This window comes from Mustela nigripes, chromosome 17 (genome assembly GCF_022355385.1).
Source record: "Mustela nigripes isolate SB6536 chromosome 17, MUSNIG.SB6536, whole genome shotgun sequence".
Classification (NCBI taxonomy): domain Eukaryota; kingdom Metazoa; phylum Chordata; class Mammalia; order Carnivora; family Mustelidae; genus Mustela; species Mustela nigripes.
Window position 1 is genome coordinate 10,293,339 of NC_081573.1, and position 15,650 is coordinate 10,308,988.

At 60.3% G+C, this 15,650-nt stretch overlaps 3 protein-coding genes across 11 annotated transcripts in view; all 3 read right to left on the bottom strand.

Annotated features, from left to right (window-relative positions):
* The window catches only part of LOC132005894 (receptor-type tyrosine-protein phosphatase H-like), a 5,874-nt gene extending 1,601 nt beyond the window's left edge, over positions 1–4,273 (bottom strand). The window contains 3 exon segments of the mRNA XM_059383405.1: positions 1–225; positions 3,157–3,230; positions 4,196–4,273. The exon segment at positions 1–225 is cut by the window's left edge and continues 146 nt beyond it. Of these exon segments, the coding sequence (XP_059239388.1) occupies positions 1–225; positions 3,157–3,230; positions 4,196–4,273 (377 nt within the window).
* On the bottom strand, positions 4,021–5,833 carry TMEM86B (transmembrane protein 86B). 4 transcript variants are annotated; one of them, XM_059381245.1, is made up of 3 exons: positions 5,599–5,833; positions 5,157–5,403; positions 4,021–4,668 (listed from the first exon to the last, which is right to left on the bottom strand). In XM_059381245.1, exons 1-3 carry the CDS (start codon positions 5,731–5,733, stop codon positions 4,286–4,288), a joined length of 765 nt encoding a protein of 254 aa, XP_059237228.1. In that variant the 5' UTR covers positions 5,734–5,833; the 3' UTR covers positions 4,021–4,285. The 4 variants fall into 4 exon arrangements, with proteins under 4 accessions (XP_059237228.1, XP_059237229.1, XP_059237230.1 ...); XM_059381246.1 differs by having other exon boundaries at positions 5,157–5,400; positions 5,599–5,832; XM_059381247.1 differs by having other exon boundaries at positions 5,613–5,770.
* A 1,130-nt stretch (positions 5,834–6,963) lies between these two features.
* Positions 6,964–15,650, bottom strand: part of PPP6R1 (protein phosphatase 6 regulatory subunit 1) — a 21,142-nt gene continuing 12,455 nt past the window's right edge. For 5 of the 6 annotated variants that reach the window (XM_059383314.1, XM_059383315.1, XM_059383313.1 and 2 more), the window contains 15 exons: positions 15,222–15,356; positions 14,712–14,776; positions 14,503–14,618; positions 14,313–14,403; positions 14,123–14,207; positions 13,950–14,047; positions 11,579–11,636; positions 11,314–11,495; positions 9,199–9,329; positions 8,927–9,107; positions 8,766–8,836; positions 8,554–8,635; positions 8,090–8,200; positions 7,937–8,008; positions 6,964–7,843 (listed from right to left, as the gene is read on the bottom strand). In XM_059383314.1, coding sequence (XP_059239297.1) covers positions 7,840–7,843; positions 7,937–8,008; positions 8,090–8,200; positions 8,554–8,635; positions 8,766–8,836; positions 8,927–9,107; positions 9,199–9,329; positions 11,314–11,495; positions 11,579–11,636; positions 13,950–14,047; positions 14,123–14,207; positions 14,313–14,403; positions 14,503–14,618; positions 14,712–14,776; positions 15,222–15,356 — 1,482 coding nt within the window. In that variant the 3' untranslated portion in view covers positions 6,964–7,839. Of the gene's footprint in view, positions 7,844–7,932; positions 8,009–8,089; positions 8,201–8,553; positions 8,636–8,765; positions 8,837–8,926; positions 9,108–9,198; positions 9,330–11,313; positions 11,496–11,578; positions 11,637–13,949; positions 14,048–14,122; positions 14,208–14,312; positions 14,404–14,502; positions 14,619–14,711; positions 14,777–15,221; positions 15,357–15,650 lie in introns of those variants that run through there. The other variant, XM_059383311.1, reaches the window with a different exon arrangement.

Here is a 15,650-nt window from a genome sequence, read left to right on the forward strand (position 1 = left end):
CTGATGTCCTCGGGGGTCATGGTGTCCTTGGGGATGTTCCCCAGCAGCCCACTGGACCCAGTATGTGTAGGCCTGAGAATGGGGGTTAGTGGGACCTTCCATCACAGGGTGATGGAGCTGCCGGTCTGAGCTTCCTTGTGCAGATTCATGACCCTGTTGGGAGCTGCCAAGTGAGTAGCTTCTTCTGAAGCCGGGAGTGGTCTTGGCGAGTCCTCACCTTGCTGACTGCGTGGGTTGTCTTATGTCCAGGTCCTAACCCCTGGTGCCTGGGAATGTGACCTTGTCTGGAGATAAGGGTCTTCGCAGACATAGTCAAGTAAAGATGAGCTCCCATGGAGTAGAGTGAGCCCCAAATTGAATGACTGGTGTCCTTAGAAGGAGAGAGAAATTTGGACACAAACAGGAAGAACATCATAAGAAGCCAGAGGCAGAGACGGGCATGATGAGTCTCCAAACCAAGGAATGCCAGAGATTTCCAGCCATCCCCAGATACCAGAAGAGGTGAGAAAAGATGTTTGAGGCTCCAAAGAGAGCGTGAGAACACCTCAATTTTGGAATTCCAGCCTCCAGAACTGTGAGACAACATGTTTCTGTTGCCTTAAGCCCCCAGTTGGGGGTACTTCGTTGTGGGGGCCTCGGGAATCAAATGCAATGACCTTTCTCTTTCTCTTTGGGAGGGTCAGCCCAAGGGAGGGTCATTTGTCACCTGCAGACACACAGGGGGTCTCCCTGGAGCTGCTCACTCTGTCCTGTTTAGCCCACATTAAGAATTCATTCAAAGTTAGAGTTCAAGTGCATCCATCACAACCCAGGTGTCTACAGTGCTATGAGGACCACCTGAGATGCTCTCCCTAGACCACTGGATCCCATGGAGGTATAGCTGAGGGCCTAGACCCTCAGGGACCACCCCCTTCTCAGAGTGATGGAACTGCTAGGCTGAGCCTCTACCTTTAGGCTTCTGACTGGGTTGGTTGCTAGAAGGGGGAAGACAGGCCTCTTAGGGGCAGGACATCAGACAGTGCCTTGCCCCTTCATCTGCCCCAAGCCCATCCACAAGTCCCACAATGTGTGTTTCCCATCAGCTCTACAGTGAACCCCACAAGTCCTCTACAAGGAACTCCCTGGAGGCTCAGGGGGAGGGCAGCCCAAGCTCCTTTGTCAGCAGTGGGGGTGGAGGAGGTGGGGGCCATCAGTGAGGCTCGGGACAAGTCACCACCAGCTGGTGAGTGATCCTCTGCTCTACATACATATACAAGACGGCCTCCATTTTGTTTATTCATTCATGTGTCGATGGACGCTTGGGTTGCTCCCACCTCTTGGATATTGTGAATAATGCTGCTTTGAACATGGGTGTACAAATATCACTTCGGCGGGGCACCTGGGTGGCTCAGTGGGTTAAGCCACTGCCTTCGGCTCGGGTCATGATCTCAGGTTCCTGGGATTGAATCCCACATCGGGCTCTCTGCTCAGCAGGGAGCCTGCTTCCCTCTCTCTCTCTCTCTGCCTGCCTCTCCATCTACTTGTGATTTCTCTCTGTCAAATAAATACATAAAATCTTTTAAAAAAAATATCTCTTCGGGACCCTGCTTCCAATTATTTCAGGTATATTCCCTTTAGTGGAATTGCTCGATCATAAACACATCATTCGTGTTTAGTTGTTTTGGGAACTGCCATGCTGTTTCCCACCATGGCTGCTCTGTCTTCCATCCCACCAGTGGCGCCCAAGGGCTCCCATTTTTCCCACCCTTGCCAACACCTCTGATTTTTTCTGACCATCACCAGCCCTGATGGTGGAGAGGTGGTACCTCCTGGTTTTGATTGGCATTTCCTCAATGACCAATGACATTGGCCATCTTTTCACGTGGAACTCACTCACTTCTTCTCTGTAGTATGAACTCCTTTCTCTGCTAGAGCGCATCTAGCCTGTGTAGACTTCATAAATGTATTTCCACAAGCAAGCCTCCTGTATATGCTCCCTTTTCCACCCTCTGCTCCTGGCCCGTGTGAAACCCTTCTCATCTGCTCAGTCTCACAGACTCTGCACACGGGCCCACCCACCACGTGAACACACACACCCCCCACGCCACTTGCACCTGACGCCCCACAATGGATCCCTGCCTGGTCCCACGACCACCACCATTCATGAACGCCTATGTGGCTCATCCCCATCAAATGGCTTTAGGACTGATATGTCCCAAAAGTGAAGGAAAAGGGAGAGGAAGAAGGGGGAAGAGAAATAGTTCATCTTTGGTGGGTTTTGTTTTGCGTTTTTGATGAATAAATTTCCACATTTTCTTCGACAATTTGTTTTGAAATTATTTAAGACTCTCAGGAAGTTGCAAAAAAATAGTACAAGAGGCCCCCTGTGAGCTTTGTTCCACTAACCCCCGTGGTAACATCTCAGGCACATAAAATTTGCTATCAAATGCAAGAGCTCGATAGTGGTAGAATGCCGTTGCCCGGCTCCAGACCTCATTCTTCAGGTTTCACAGCTGTTGTTTTAACAACGTGTGTATGTGTGTGTGTGTGTGTGTGTGTGTAGTGCTGTCCAATTTTAATCTATGCAAAGAACCGTGGAACAACCACCAGTCAAGATATGACCCTGCCCTGTCACCGAGGAATGACCTTGAGCCACCTCCTTCTATATTTGACTGTCCCGGATCTTTATCTCCCAGCAACCATGGGTCTGTCCTCCATTTTTAAGTCTGCCATTTCTTTTTTCTTTCTTTTTAAGATTTGCTTATTTGTTTTTAGATAGAGAGAGGAGCGGAGTGGAGGGGCAGAAGGAGAGAGAGAGCGTGGAGCCAGACACGGGGATCCATCCCAGGACCCCGAGACCATGACCTGAGCCGAAGTCAAGAGTCAGACGTTCAACACATGGGGCCACCCTGGCACCCCAGGCCGGCCATTTCCAGAGTGTGATAGGCATGGACTCCCATAGCAGGAACCCAGCCAACTGACACCTTGATCCGGGCCTTCTGGCCTCCAGGACCAGAAGACACGGAGTTCTATTGTCTCAGCCACTCCTTCTATGACCTCCCATGCCATCCCTGCTCAGGCCGCCACCAGCCGCCAACCTTGTCACCCGCCACCACCAGTCCCTGACCCCCTTCCTCTCCTTATTGTCCTGTGGGGACCCATGTTCCCCAGGCCCACGCATAGTCAGCAATGCTGACCTGTATGAACGGGGGACCCGGGTACAGCTCGCAGCAAGGTTGCCACAGGAATGGCTGCAAAGGGCAGATTCAGGGCCTAACACTGGGGATGGACCTCATGTCCCTGAATGGTACATGTGAAAACAGTTCCAACGGACCTTAGTGGCTTCAGAAAACAAAAGGGGCACCTGGGTGGCCCAGTCAGTTAAGCAGACTTTGGTTTTGGCTCAAGTCGTGATCTCAGGGTTGTGAGAATGAGCCCCATATCAGGCTCTGTGCTCAGCAGGGGGTCTGCTTGAGCTTCTCTCCCTCTGCCCCTCCCCACTGCTCACTCTCTACATACATACATACATACATACATACATGTATTTAAAAAAATAGGGGCACCTGGGTGGCTCAGTCATTAAGCATCTGACTTCAGCCCAGGTCATGGTCCTGGGGTCCTGGGATGGAACCTGCTTCTCCCTGTCTGCTGCTCCCTCTGCCCCTGCTCTCTCTTGCTGTCTCCCTCTCTCTCTCAAATAAATATTAAAAAAAAAAAAATACAATTAAAATTGGGACACCTGGGTGGCTCAGTTGGTTAAGCGGCTGCCTTCGGCTCAGGTCATGATCCCAGCGTGCTGGGATGGAGTACCACATCGGACTCCTTGCTCAGCAGGAAGCCTGCTTCTCCCTCTGCCTCTGCCTGCCACTCTGTCTGCCTGTGCTCACTCACTCTGACAAAAAAAAAAAAAAAAAAAAAAAGACAAAAAAAAACCCTTAAAAAAATACAATTAAAATTTTAAAAATAAGAAAGAATGCTTTGCTGTTCTTTTCTGTGAGCAGCCCTCCCCTGAGGCCCCTCCCCCAAATAATGGAGATGTCACTGTTTCAATGTCCGCTTTACTTGGGCATGAACTAGATCAGGGCCGCAGGGAAGGGGGCAGGTGCCCAGGGGAGGCAGGTGGGAGGCTGCGGTCAGAGCAGAGGGAAGGCGGCCACAGGGAATCGGCGGTGGATGTGGTTTTCCACAGACGGTTCTCATGGGTCCCGAGCCGCACAGGCACTTGCAGGCAGGAGTCCAGGAGCCCGGGGTCTGTGGGGGCCTTGCCAGAGGCCACAGGGCGCCGCCGGTCCATCCGGGCCCCTGGTCAGTGGGTCTTGGGCCGGGGGCTCTGGAAGGCCGACAGGGTGATGAGGAGCTGGGCAGCGTAGTAGGTGATCATGACCACAAGGCGGGCATGTGGCAGCGGCTGGACGAAGGTGTCCCACGCCAGCACCATATCTGAGAGCGTGAAAAGCAGGGCCCCCCCGCGGACACTCCCGCCGCTGGCCAGGCCGCACCACAGCATGGAGCCCAGGACCAGGGAGTAGACCGCCAGCGCTGGGACCATGCTGGCTGGGAGGTGGAGCAGCAGGAGGCCGTAGTATGGCATGGAGACCAGAGCGATGGACAGCAGGAGGCCAGGCCGCAGCGGAGTGAGGCCAAAGGCCCAGAGGTAGAGCAGGTGGGCCACAGTGAAGGCAGCCACGCCTAGAGGACACAGGACCGGTCACTCCCTGGTGGCCACCTCCGGTGCAGAGCCCGAGGGGACGGACTGCCCAGCAGCAGCATCCACACCGGCCAGCCCCCTACCCCCCCCACCCACCACATCGGACTCCCTGTGGGGGTTCCCCTCACCCTGCCCTCGGGCCCAAAGTGACCTTAAGATGCACACTTGCATCCCATCCTTACTCTGCTTGCCACTGCCCGCCAGCTCCCCATTTCGCTCTGCTCCCCACTTGGCTCCATCCACCTACCCATCCTGCCCACCCCAGGGCCCTTGCACTTGCTGTTCCCCTGCCTGGGCTCCTGTGCCCTCTTCAAGACGGGAACTCCTTGGTGTGACCATCCTCAACCAGCTACTCCAGACCACAGCACCCAAAGCCCCGCTCTGTCCCTCCGGGCCACTCACACCTTCTAAGACCCAACCCCCCGAGGGGAAGGAGGGTTCTGCGAGAGCCTGGGGCCACCCTGCTCACCAGAGAGGAAGGCGTCGGGCCAGATGAGGCAGGCATCACCCACGGCCGAGCACAGAAGGGCCCCCTGCAGGAGCACGCGGTGGCCGGTGCCTTGGCACGCAGCTTGCAGGGACCCGGCCAGGCAAAGCACCGGCAGGCACTTGACGAGGGCGCCGACCCAAGACGGCTGGTCTTGAGGGATCCAGAGGAGGAAGTAGGCAGCACAGGTGACAAAGAAGGGGCTCAACCGCAGGCACAGGCGCGGCTGCTTTGGGAGACAAGGGGGTCAGCGAATTCCCAGGGGGCAGGCGCCCCGCAGCCAGGACTCAGGTCGGGGTCACTGTACTCCCACCCAGGAACCCGAGTCACGACCCACAGGGAGCCCAGCAACCTGAGAGCAGGACCCCCAATTCCCGCAGGCTGCTCGGATTCCCCAGCACCCAGGCCCAAACCTCTCCCACACCTGGCGTCTCTCACTTGGGCTAAAAAGCAAGGCTTTCCAGGCAGACCCTCCTCCTGAGCGCCCATGTTGGCCATTGACCCCCCAGAATGGCACCTGTGTGAGCGCGGGTGGCTCTGGGGGTGGAGGGGACAGCATGTGGTTACATGTTAACCCGAGGAGCGTCCTGTGGACTCTGGGGCTGATAACAGGGCCCAGGGAGATGCTGCCCCCACCCTGGGGATGGCCCCGCCTGGCACCACTGATAAGGTGCCCACTTGGCACCCAGGGTCCCTCCTCCCCCCCCAGCACCCTGCCCCCCCAGACCCGGATTCCCCTCAGCTGCCCAGGAGGTATGAGGCCATATACTCTCCTCCCATTGTCCCATGCCCCACCAACTGAGAGGGACCCGGTGTGGGATTCCTACACGTTCCCCTGCACCCGGAACTCTGGGGCAGGGGGTGGAGGGTTGGTGCTGACCGCCATCAGCCCCAAGGTCAGGTCAGCCCTGGCCAGCGTGTGGGGAAGGACGCCCACCCACCGTCCCCCCAGCAGGCCACCCAGGGGAGTCTCCTGGGCTCTGGCCCATCAATCCCCCCCACAATGTGGCCTCCACTGACCCACACCGCCCCCCCGCCACGGATCCCCCCAAGGGAACATGTGCTAGTGCGGAGTCCAACGAGGTCCTCACGGCACGCTGGCTGCAGCTTCACGAGCACATCCTACGAGTGCATTCGGCTCGCCTGTAACTCTGGTTTTGGCAGGAACAGCTTACCACGTGCCCACCTATGTTGGGGGGCTGGCCACCCCCAGGCGCCCACGGCTCCACCGCAGGAGAAAAGGCTCAGGAGACATCACTTCCACAAGGTCACCCAGCCATGTCACCCTCCCCAAGGCTGGAGACTGGCCTGCCACCTCCTGGAGGGTATATGGACCCAGGACACACAGGGCCAGGAGCACGAAGGGGACCCCAGGAAACAGCTTATGGGGACAAGGCCCCAGACAAGACTGGGCAGGGCTCTGTTCCTCCTCCCAGGACATTCTTTCCTGGTCTAAGCACAAGTGACCCTACCCTCAGCAGAACATGGAAGTCCAGGAGCCCAACTGCACTCTGAGGACTACACCCTGGGACTGAGGAAAGGCCTGAGGTCCCAAGGCCAGAGCACAGGGACAGCTCGGGCCCCCCCGGCCTCAGGTCCCAAAACTCAAGGCCCGCGGCAGGGGATAGGGACAGTCCAGGGCCTCAGCCCCAGGTCCCAGAACTCAAGGCCCAAGGCCAGGGTGCAGGGACAGCCCAGGCCTCCCAGCCCCAGGTCCCAGAACTCAAGGCCCAAGGCAGGGCACAGGGACAGCCCAGGGCCCCGGCCCCAGAACTCATAGTCTGAGCAGGAATCTTAAACGGTCTTTATTTATATTTGCAATACGAAATAGAAGCTCGGCACGAACACACGCACACTCACGCCAGCCTGGGAAGAGGGAGCTGGGACAAGGTCACTTGGCAGCTGGGCTGGACCCCAGACCCTTGGGCATGGGAAGGGGACCCCAGCCAGACCCCTGCCAACCTACCCGCCCCAGGGTCTGTGGGAGGTGCAGAGGGGGCAGTCTCAGTGAGTGCAGTGGGGCCCCACGGGAATGTCACCGAAAGACCCCCTTGGACGGGGACCACCAGCTCCCACAGAACCAGCAGGGCGAGGCAGAGGGTCCTTTAGCTCCCAGCCTGGGTCAAAGTGCAGGGTCCAGGGCAAGGGTTTGGGCAAAGGCACGGCCCCCACTCGGGCCCTCCCTGGAGGCGGGCCTGAGCCGAGTGCGGGTGTGGGCACTGCACCGGAGGCTTTGGGCGTGGTGGGAGGGGAGGGTGGACGACGGCCCCCAACACAGCCCCCACTGAGAGGGGATGCAGGTCCCACTTGCTGCCCCGCCCGTCCGGGCCGCCTCCTGGCTCTCCACCCACCCGCTCGCTCTCTCCATATATAATATATAATATAGGTCTCTCTCTCTCTCTCTCTCCTTTCTTTCTTCTCAACTCTGTTTCTTTATTCTCGGAGACATAACTCCATAATTTCTTTTCTCAGTGCAAATGGGGGTGGACGAGGGCCTGTCTCCCTGGCGCCAGGCTCCTGGGAGTCCAGAGGAGAGCATGTGGGGGCGGACAGGGTGGGGAGCGGTGATGGGGCAACAGGGCCATCATGGGACCCGCCCTGCCCCAACTCCGGAGGGTCCAAGTGGAGGACGGAGGAGTTAGCCGCCACCACCGGGACCAGGCAGTTACCTGGGAACCAAGAGGGAGAGCTGCGTGAGGAACCCGCTGCCCCCAACCTGCCCCCCCAGCACCCCCACTACCCATGCAGCCCTCGCCACTCACTGGGAGCCCAGGGATGCTGGCCCTCCTGGGGCAGAGCCGTTGGGCATCGGAGGCGGCTCAGGGGCCTGGGCACTGCAGGGCAAGAGAAACATAGAAAGTTCAGGGTCTCCCCGCCAGGACACCAGCTGCCCTGGGAGGCCGCCCTGTGCTCACCTCTGGCTTTGGGGGGGCCCCGAGGGCTCTGGGCTCCTCTCCCCCTCTGTGGTCTGGGGGTGCTGGCAGGCCCCAGGGGCTGGGACCGAGGTAGCAGGGTCTCCGGTTGCACTGTGTGGGGGATGCAGGCATCAGCAGGGTCATTGTCACCAACCCCCTCCTGACCCCTACGTCCCCTGTGCCTGCAGGAAGAGGCCCATGGCCAGGGTAGTCCCCCCTTATCAAAGATCCAGGGAGCCACCCCAAGCAGGAGGAGCTCAAGGCTGGGGCGCAGGCTCCACATGCTGCCTGCCCCCTTCTGGAAGCCTTTCTGCCCCTGGAGCGAAGCAGGCTGCCCCAGGCTCCAGGGCCTCTAGGGCACCCACACGTGGGCATGGGCACAGCATCCGACCCTCAGCTGCTATGAGGCCCCAGGCAGTGGTGCAGACCTGGGGGGGGTCCCACCAGGGGTCCCAGCCGGTCACCTGTCCAAGGAGCTGGGGGTGGAGCGTGTCCCTCTGAGTGTGGCCTGGAGGTCCCCGACGCTAACCAAGGCCTGGCAGGAGGCTGTGCGGAGAGAAGCCAGGAGACGCAAGGCTCAGAGAGTGTGGTGCGGGCCAGGCGCCCTGCTCCAGCCCATAGCAGGTGCACAAGGCCAGGGGACAACGGGGAGAGCAGGTAGGGCTGGCCAGCTCACCCGAGGGTTCCGCTACGTCACTGCCATCTGGGGCTTCCTGAGGTGCTGAAGGGGACGCGGGGTCCTGAGACCTGGGGTACAAGAGAAGCAGCCCGAGGGCCAGCTGGGGTCAGCGCTTTAGCCCGAGGGACCCAGGACCTGGGCGCCCGCCAGGCCCTTACCTGAGCTGTGGGGCAGAGTGGGCCACAGGGCTGGCCAGGCTCAGGGCGGGGAGGTCCTGTGATACGCCAAGGGACCCCCGTGGGGTGAGGAGCCCAGAGCACGGCTCCTTCTCCCCAGAGTCTCGGGGGCCAGTCAGGGCGTCTATAGGCACTGGGTCAAAGGCGGCTGTCCGGCTGGAGCCTGGGCAGGGGTGAGGGAAGAGGGTGAGCACAGGAGGCAGACGGCCCGTGTGCACCCCGTCACCCACCCCCCACCCTGTGCATTCACCCACCCAGAGGCTGGGGGCCGGGGCCAGGATAAGAAGGGGGTCTGGCCCCCCCACCAGCCACACGGCCATCGCCATCCTCCTCGTCCTCCTCGTCGTCCTCGTCGTCCTCCTCGCTGTCTGTGCTGCCTCCGCTCCTGCCCGGAAACCACCCATCAGCAGCTGCGCTGACACAAGGGATGGAGGAGCGGGGACAGCGGGGAAGCCACAGGACAGACCGGTCAGGGCCTCACTGGGCACAGGGCATGGGGAGGCGGATGGCAGCCCTCCACCAGAGTCCGCCTCATCCTGGGCGCTCCTCCTGAGGGCTGAGGGCCAACAAGACACTCTCCCTCTGCCTACAACAAGCGTGGGGGCACCGAGAGCAGCATCCCGCACACGCAGGCTCCACCACTACAGTGTAAACATGGATTGACACAGGGCCCGAGCCAGGGAAGGTCCACCTGGCCCACGTGGCCACCAACTGCGGAAGGGCTGAGCACACCACATGTGCGGTCTTTCTGGTCACTGCAGGGAAAGGGACCCCCGTGCACATCGCTGAACATAGCTGACGAGAAAGACACTCAACAAACGGGAGAGAAGGGGGCATCTCCCAAACCCACGACCCCCCACCCCATCTGTGCGGGAAGACCAGCCACCCCCCAAGGTCAGGAGCAAGACGGGTCTACTCGCCACCCTGCTCAGGACCACACTGCTGTGCAAGGAAGCAAAACCATGACATGAAAAACGTCTGCACTGGAAGAGGAGGCAGACTCTGTTAGCAGGTGGCCTGACTGCAGCCAGGAGACCCCAGGGAATCGCTTAACTGTCACAGTGAGTGAGCTCCGCAGGGCTCGACGTCCATGTACCAACATCCACTGTATTTCTCTATGCTTGCGACAATCTCAAAATTCCACTTATGTAAAAGATGCAGGAAAAACTTGAACAAAGGAAGTACAAAGCTTATTCTCTAAGAGAGACCTAAGTAAACGGAAAGACGTTCCATGCTCAGGGACTGGAAGATGGGATACGGTTCCCAGGTCTCTGGGCTGACCTAGAGGTTCAGGGCAAGTCCTCCCAGTCCGGACCAGCTTCCCTGCTGAAGTCAACAGGCTGGCGCTAACTGTCCCACAGGATCCCCAGGGACCCTGAGCAGACAACCATGTCGGAGAACTCACTTCCTGACTTCAAACCTTACCACGACAGATATGGAGACAGGGAGGTCCTGGCATAAAGACCAGCAGGCTTGGAGGGGCCAGAAGACAAACCACACACGTGCAGCCAGGTGCACTCAGTGGGGAGTCTCCGACAACAGATGCTGGGATGTCGGCAATCGCACATGCAGGAGGAGACTGGACCCCACCTCAGAGCACACACAAAACCTTAGCTCAAGACAGGATCAAAAAGTGAAAAGCATGGGGCACCTGGGGGGCTTAGTCCGTTGAGCAGCTGCCTTCAGCTCAGGTCACGATCCCAGGGTTTTGGGATCGAGCCCCATATCGGGCTCCCTGCTGAGCAGAAAGCCTGTTTCTCCCTCTCCTGCCTGCCACTCCCTCTGCTTGTACTCTCTCTTTCTGACAAAATCTTTAAAAAAAAGAAGTGAAAACCAAGAGCAAGCGAGTGCTTGAAAGAGAATGAGGGGTGAACCGTGACCTTGGGCTCACCAGCCTGGCCACCCAGCAGGTGGGAGCGACACATGAGCCCAGCTGCCAGGGCGGTGGACTCACAAGGGGGACAGGGCAGGCCTGTGCCAGCCTCAGGGGCAGAGCCACAATGGGGGGATCGGATGCAGACACAGGTCTGTGCCGAGGGGGCAGAGCCCACTGAGTCAGTGGCCATGGGGCCAGCCAGCGCCGCAGGTGTATGACGAGCAGGCGGCAGCTCACCCACACTCTACCCGGCTCTCCCATTACTGCAAGGAAGGGACAGAGAGCGGATGGGAAGCCCTGAGTGCGAGCTGACCAGGGAGGAAGGGGGGGGTGGACGGCCACACACTGAGGCTGGCCACACATCAAATACCCACTGACTTCCCACTGACTTCTAACCGCACACAAGCGGTTAGATCCTCAGCTGAGCGCAACACACCCTCCTTCCCGCTTCCTTCCCACACTGGGGCTGGGGCTGAGCAGGTCTCAGACTCACCGCATGCCTGGGGCCTGGCCCCGGCGGGCTCCCCTGGCCGGCTGACTGCCCTGCCAGGCGCCGTCCTCCTCGTCAGACTCCCCGGAGCCCTGGCCCTCCTCCTCGTCCTCCTCCTCGTCCTCCTCATCGTCAAACTGCTGGATGCGATCCTTGTAGCAGATCTCCAGCAGGCTGGCATTGGGCTGCGGGGTGCAGGGCGGCATAGTCTACGGCGTGTCCCCCCTCCACCCCGGACGCCTCACCACCAGGGATGGGTAGCACTCACATTCTCGTCGTCGGCATTGAGGGAGAAGGTGATGTTGGCGGTCTTGTCGAAAGGCGCGCTAGGAGAGAGGCATGGGGGCAGTGAGGAGGGCACAGCAGCTCCTGCCGCGTCGGCTCAGCACACCGGCTACACACTGGCCTGTAGCTGCAAACCGGCTGACGGGCTACAGCTTATCCGTGGCCTCCCATCAGTACCTGTGACCCATTCCAGGCATCTGTCCGGCTGCCCAACCAGCAAGCTGGCGGCTGAGCTCCAAGAGAGACACACCACCTGCCCGTCTCTGCCCGCACATGGGTGCCCTGAGGGCCGCAAGCCTCAGACCCACGCAGCTGGCAGAGTGGCCCCAGACAGGCCACGGAGCTCATCTCTCTGCCTGCTTCTCTCGGTCTGGAGAAAGAGGCAGCATCTACCCAGACAAGGCGACCATCCAGGCACCCATGTCCCCTGGGAGCAAGGGTCCGGGACTCACGGGGCCGTCATTCATCAGGATGGCAGCCAGGAATCGAGTCACAACCATGCACGGCTCAGCAGTCTGTCCCCACCTCTGTTCCACGCTTCCCTAGGCCTCTGGGCCTCCAAGTCCAAGAAACAACAATGAAAGAGATGACGGGACATGACCGGGGTATGGCTGTCATCCAGCCTGTCATCTCCACCGAGCCTGCAACGCCATGCACACAGAGCAGGGGAGACCGGGCAGCCACGGTTCACTGTGTTGCAAACACCCCTCCGCCAAGTGCAAGGCCACGGCACACACAGCTTGACGCCCAGCCTGCAGCTGGGACCCTGGACTCAAGGTCTCAAGGGCAGGGTGACCCGCAGTCTTCCACAGGGGCCAGCGACACCCAGCTCCCTGGGCTCCACTTTCCGGGAAAGCCTCAGAGAAGCACAATTCCTGCGCTAACTACGGACGAGAACCCGGCTGCTGCTCGTTCCACAGCCTGACTCCTGTCCTCCAGGGGCGCTGTCTGTCTGGGTGAGGATCCACACTCTGGCTCTGTGTTCTATTGTTTATCTAATTCAGGAGACACTTGGCCACAAAGGGCCACGGATAAGTGGGAGTCAACAAGCTGAGGGTCACCTCGGCGTCCACACCACACGGCCAAGCTCCCACACCGTGTCCTCTCAGCCTCTCCTCCAGGCACACGAATGCGCAGAGCCGCCCAGAGCGGGCTGGGCCAAGCGCCACCCATTGGTCAGAGTGGGACAGCCGACTCTGGGGACATGATTCCCACAGGGCCGGATGTTCAGCCCTAAAGCTATAAAGATATTTACCTACCTTCCATTCTAGAACATTTCATGCCTTTCAAGGTTTTTATAGGTTTTTTTTTAGATTTTTATTTATTTATTTGACAGACAGAGATCACAAGTAGGCAGACAGGCAGGCACAGAGAAGAGGAAGCAGGCTCCCTGTCGAGCAGAGAGCCCGATGCGGGACTCGATCCCAGGATCCTTAGACCATGACCTGAGCCGAAGGCAGAGGCTTAACCCACTGAGCCACCCAGGTGCCCAAGGTTTTTATATTTTTTAACCCCACTGGCAACTATGCACCAGAGGCAGCAACAGTTTCACCCCCGAGGACGCCCGGCTGTGCCCACGGCACCCATCCAGTGGTCGGTCTGTCCTCCCTTGGGTGGGGTCTGCTCTAGGACCATCCACACACCAGGCACTGGGCTGAGCAGAACCCTGGCAGACACAGAACTCATTACTGCCCCCAAGGGGGACCTGTCTGGCAAGAAAGGCCAGCAGCTGACCACTGTGCTACACAGAAGCGATCCACTCTCATACATACCTTGGTCTCCCCAGCTTTAATTAGGCTCCTGAGCCCTGAGCCGAGAGGGAAGGTGGGCACATGATGGGAAGATACCCGAAATGTGCCAGTGCACAAGTACCACGATAAAACAGATGCCAACGAGGACCCCAGGAGCAGCTGAAGCCCCAACTGCCTATCCCTGGAACCTGCCCCTAAGGGGCCACCTGGCCTCCCTCCCTTGGCTTCCTGCAGTGTCATATTAGGAATGCTCCTGTCCTGCCCTCTGCTGGTCCTTCCCCTTTCCCTCAGGTCATCATAAACGCCTTCAGAGTAACCCCTTCTGCTCTGATGGCCCTTCCCGCAGGGCCTCTCAGGGTGAGCTCCGCACCGAGACCATGAACCACCTCGTTCCCAGCCCCAACCCGGGCTCCCCTCCAGGGCCTTAGCTACTGCTCCCCAAGGAGGGACCGAGAAGCAGGGCTGGCCGCTCTCCAGGCTAAGGCCCGATGCTAGGACTGGCAGGCAAGCCATGGGGGTAAGCAGGGAGGACACGGGAAGGCTGGCAGGAGGAGCCCTGGGCCCAGCAAGGGCCCCCGCCCTCCCATGGAAGGGCATACTCACTTCACACTCTCCTCCTGCTCCCCAAACTCCTCGTCATTGAAGCCAAAGTGGTCAATGAAGGCTGAGGTCATGCGCTGCATCTGGAAGTCCATGAAGGCCTGCAGAGGGGCGGTGGTCAGGGGCAGGTGGGGTTGGGCAGGACAGGCCGCCCCCCCGCCCCGCCCCCAGCCCACCTGCTGCAGCACGGCCTCCTCAGGGAAGTTGAACTCCTTGAGCCGGTCGTCTTCGTCGTCGCTGGAGGAGTGCAGGTGGTGGGTGCTCACCTGGGGCAGGGCGGTGGGCAGGGGGTGAGGACCAGGCTGGGGAGGGTGCGGGTGCGGGGAGGTGCGGCGGAGGGCAGACCCTCACAGAGGGTAGAGGCACCTCACCAGGTCCACGGTGTTCTTCTTGTTGGTCTCCGCCAGGGGTCCGGACACGAAGGCCTCCCACTGCTCCTGCTGCTTACCAGGCAATTCTGCTCGGTACAGGGGAGAGACGGCGTGAGGGGCCCCTCGGCCTGCACCCCTGCACACCCTGCCCCCAGCCCCGGGGCCGGCCGCTCCCTGTGCCTCACCCTTCAGCAGCTGCCCCAGCTGCTCAGCGTTGGGCCCCTTCTCTGTGTTCTGCACCAGAGCGTTGGCCAGTCTCGTCAGGTGGCCCATGTAGCCTTTGCGGGGGCCCCCGGCAGACCTGGGTGAGCCCAGAGTGATAGATGGATGTGGCCCCGCACGCCTCGGCCTCCCCACCCCCACCCCCGGCGCAGGCAATGCCCCCAGCGCTCACTGCACAAGGTCATTCTCCTCCCAGGAGGTCAAGATGCGCTCCACCAGGCGGCACTGCTGCAGGAGCTGAGGGGGCAGAGTGGGCGTGGGGGCGGGGCCGGGGCACCCCCAGACCCGCTGTAGCCCAGCCCCGAGCCCCCGCCCCCGGGCTCTGTCCACCGCCATTCCAGCTCACTCCACCCCCACCTCCACCAACACAGCAAACCTGAAGATCCCCCTCCACACACCCCTGGCCACTGACACCCACAGCGACCGCGACCTGACCGTGCTACTGGACAGCTCCTCCCTGAGGCCCCTCTCACCACACCGTGGCCTTGTCCTAGAGGGCATTCTGTCTCTCCACCCACCTGCATGGCATCCCCCATTCTCCCAGACAGACAAACCTAAGGACAAGGCTGGACGCCTGGCCCCCCACAGCCCATGAAGCTGCCTGGCAAGCACCGGCAGCAGGACAGGGGGACAGACGGGGACCCACGGGGACAGGGAGGGGGACCTGGGAGCCCCAGCGCACGTGTTTCACCGCGGGGTTTGGGGCAGGGATCTCAAGGCTGCTGTCGGAAGGAGGCCCGGCGCTCAGCACGGCACGGACACATAGCTCCACTTGGGCATGCAGGAAGTTGTTGAACGTGTAGTGGAAGAACAGGTCCTGGGGGGCAGCACAGGCTGGCATCAGAGGCCCTCCATACCCCCGCCCCAGCACCCCCGCCCAGGGCTCCCCCTCCACACCCCTGCCCAGGTCCCTCTCCATGTCACCTGTCCTCTGCACCCCTGCCCAGGACTCCCCCTCCAGGCCCATGCCCTCCACAGCCCTGCCCATGACCCTCTCCATGCCCCCTGCCCTTGGCACCCCTGTTTAGGGCTCCCTCCATACCCCTGCCCTCTGCAGCCCTGCCCAGGTCCTCCTCCATCCCCCTGCCCTCCACACCCCTGCCCAGGGCCC

What these genes read in the sequence shown, in the direction of transcription:
- TMEM86B (XM_059381245.1), bottom strand. Translation starts at nt 5,733, where the DNA reads ATGCTGTCCCCTCCACCCCCAGAGCCACCCGCGCTCACACAGGTGCCA. An exon ending in GCCCAAGTGAGAGACGCCAG is followed by an intron (nt 5,404 to 5,598) that starts GTGTGGGAGAGG and finishes TGTCTCCCAAAG; the next exon opens with CAGCCGCGCCTGTGCCTGCG. An exon ending in GCCCGACGCCTTCCTCTCTG is followed by an intron (nt 4,669 to 5,156) that starts GTGAGCAGGGTG and finishes TGTGTCCTCTAG; the next exon opens with GCGTGGCTGCCTTCACTGTG.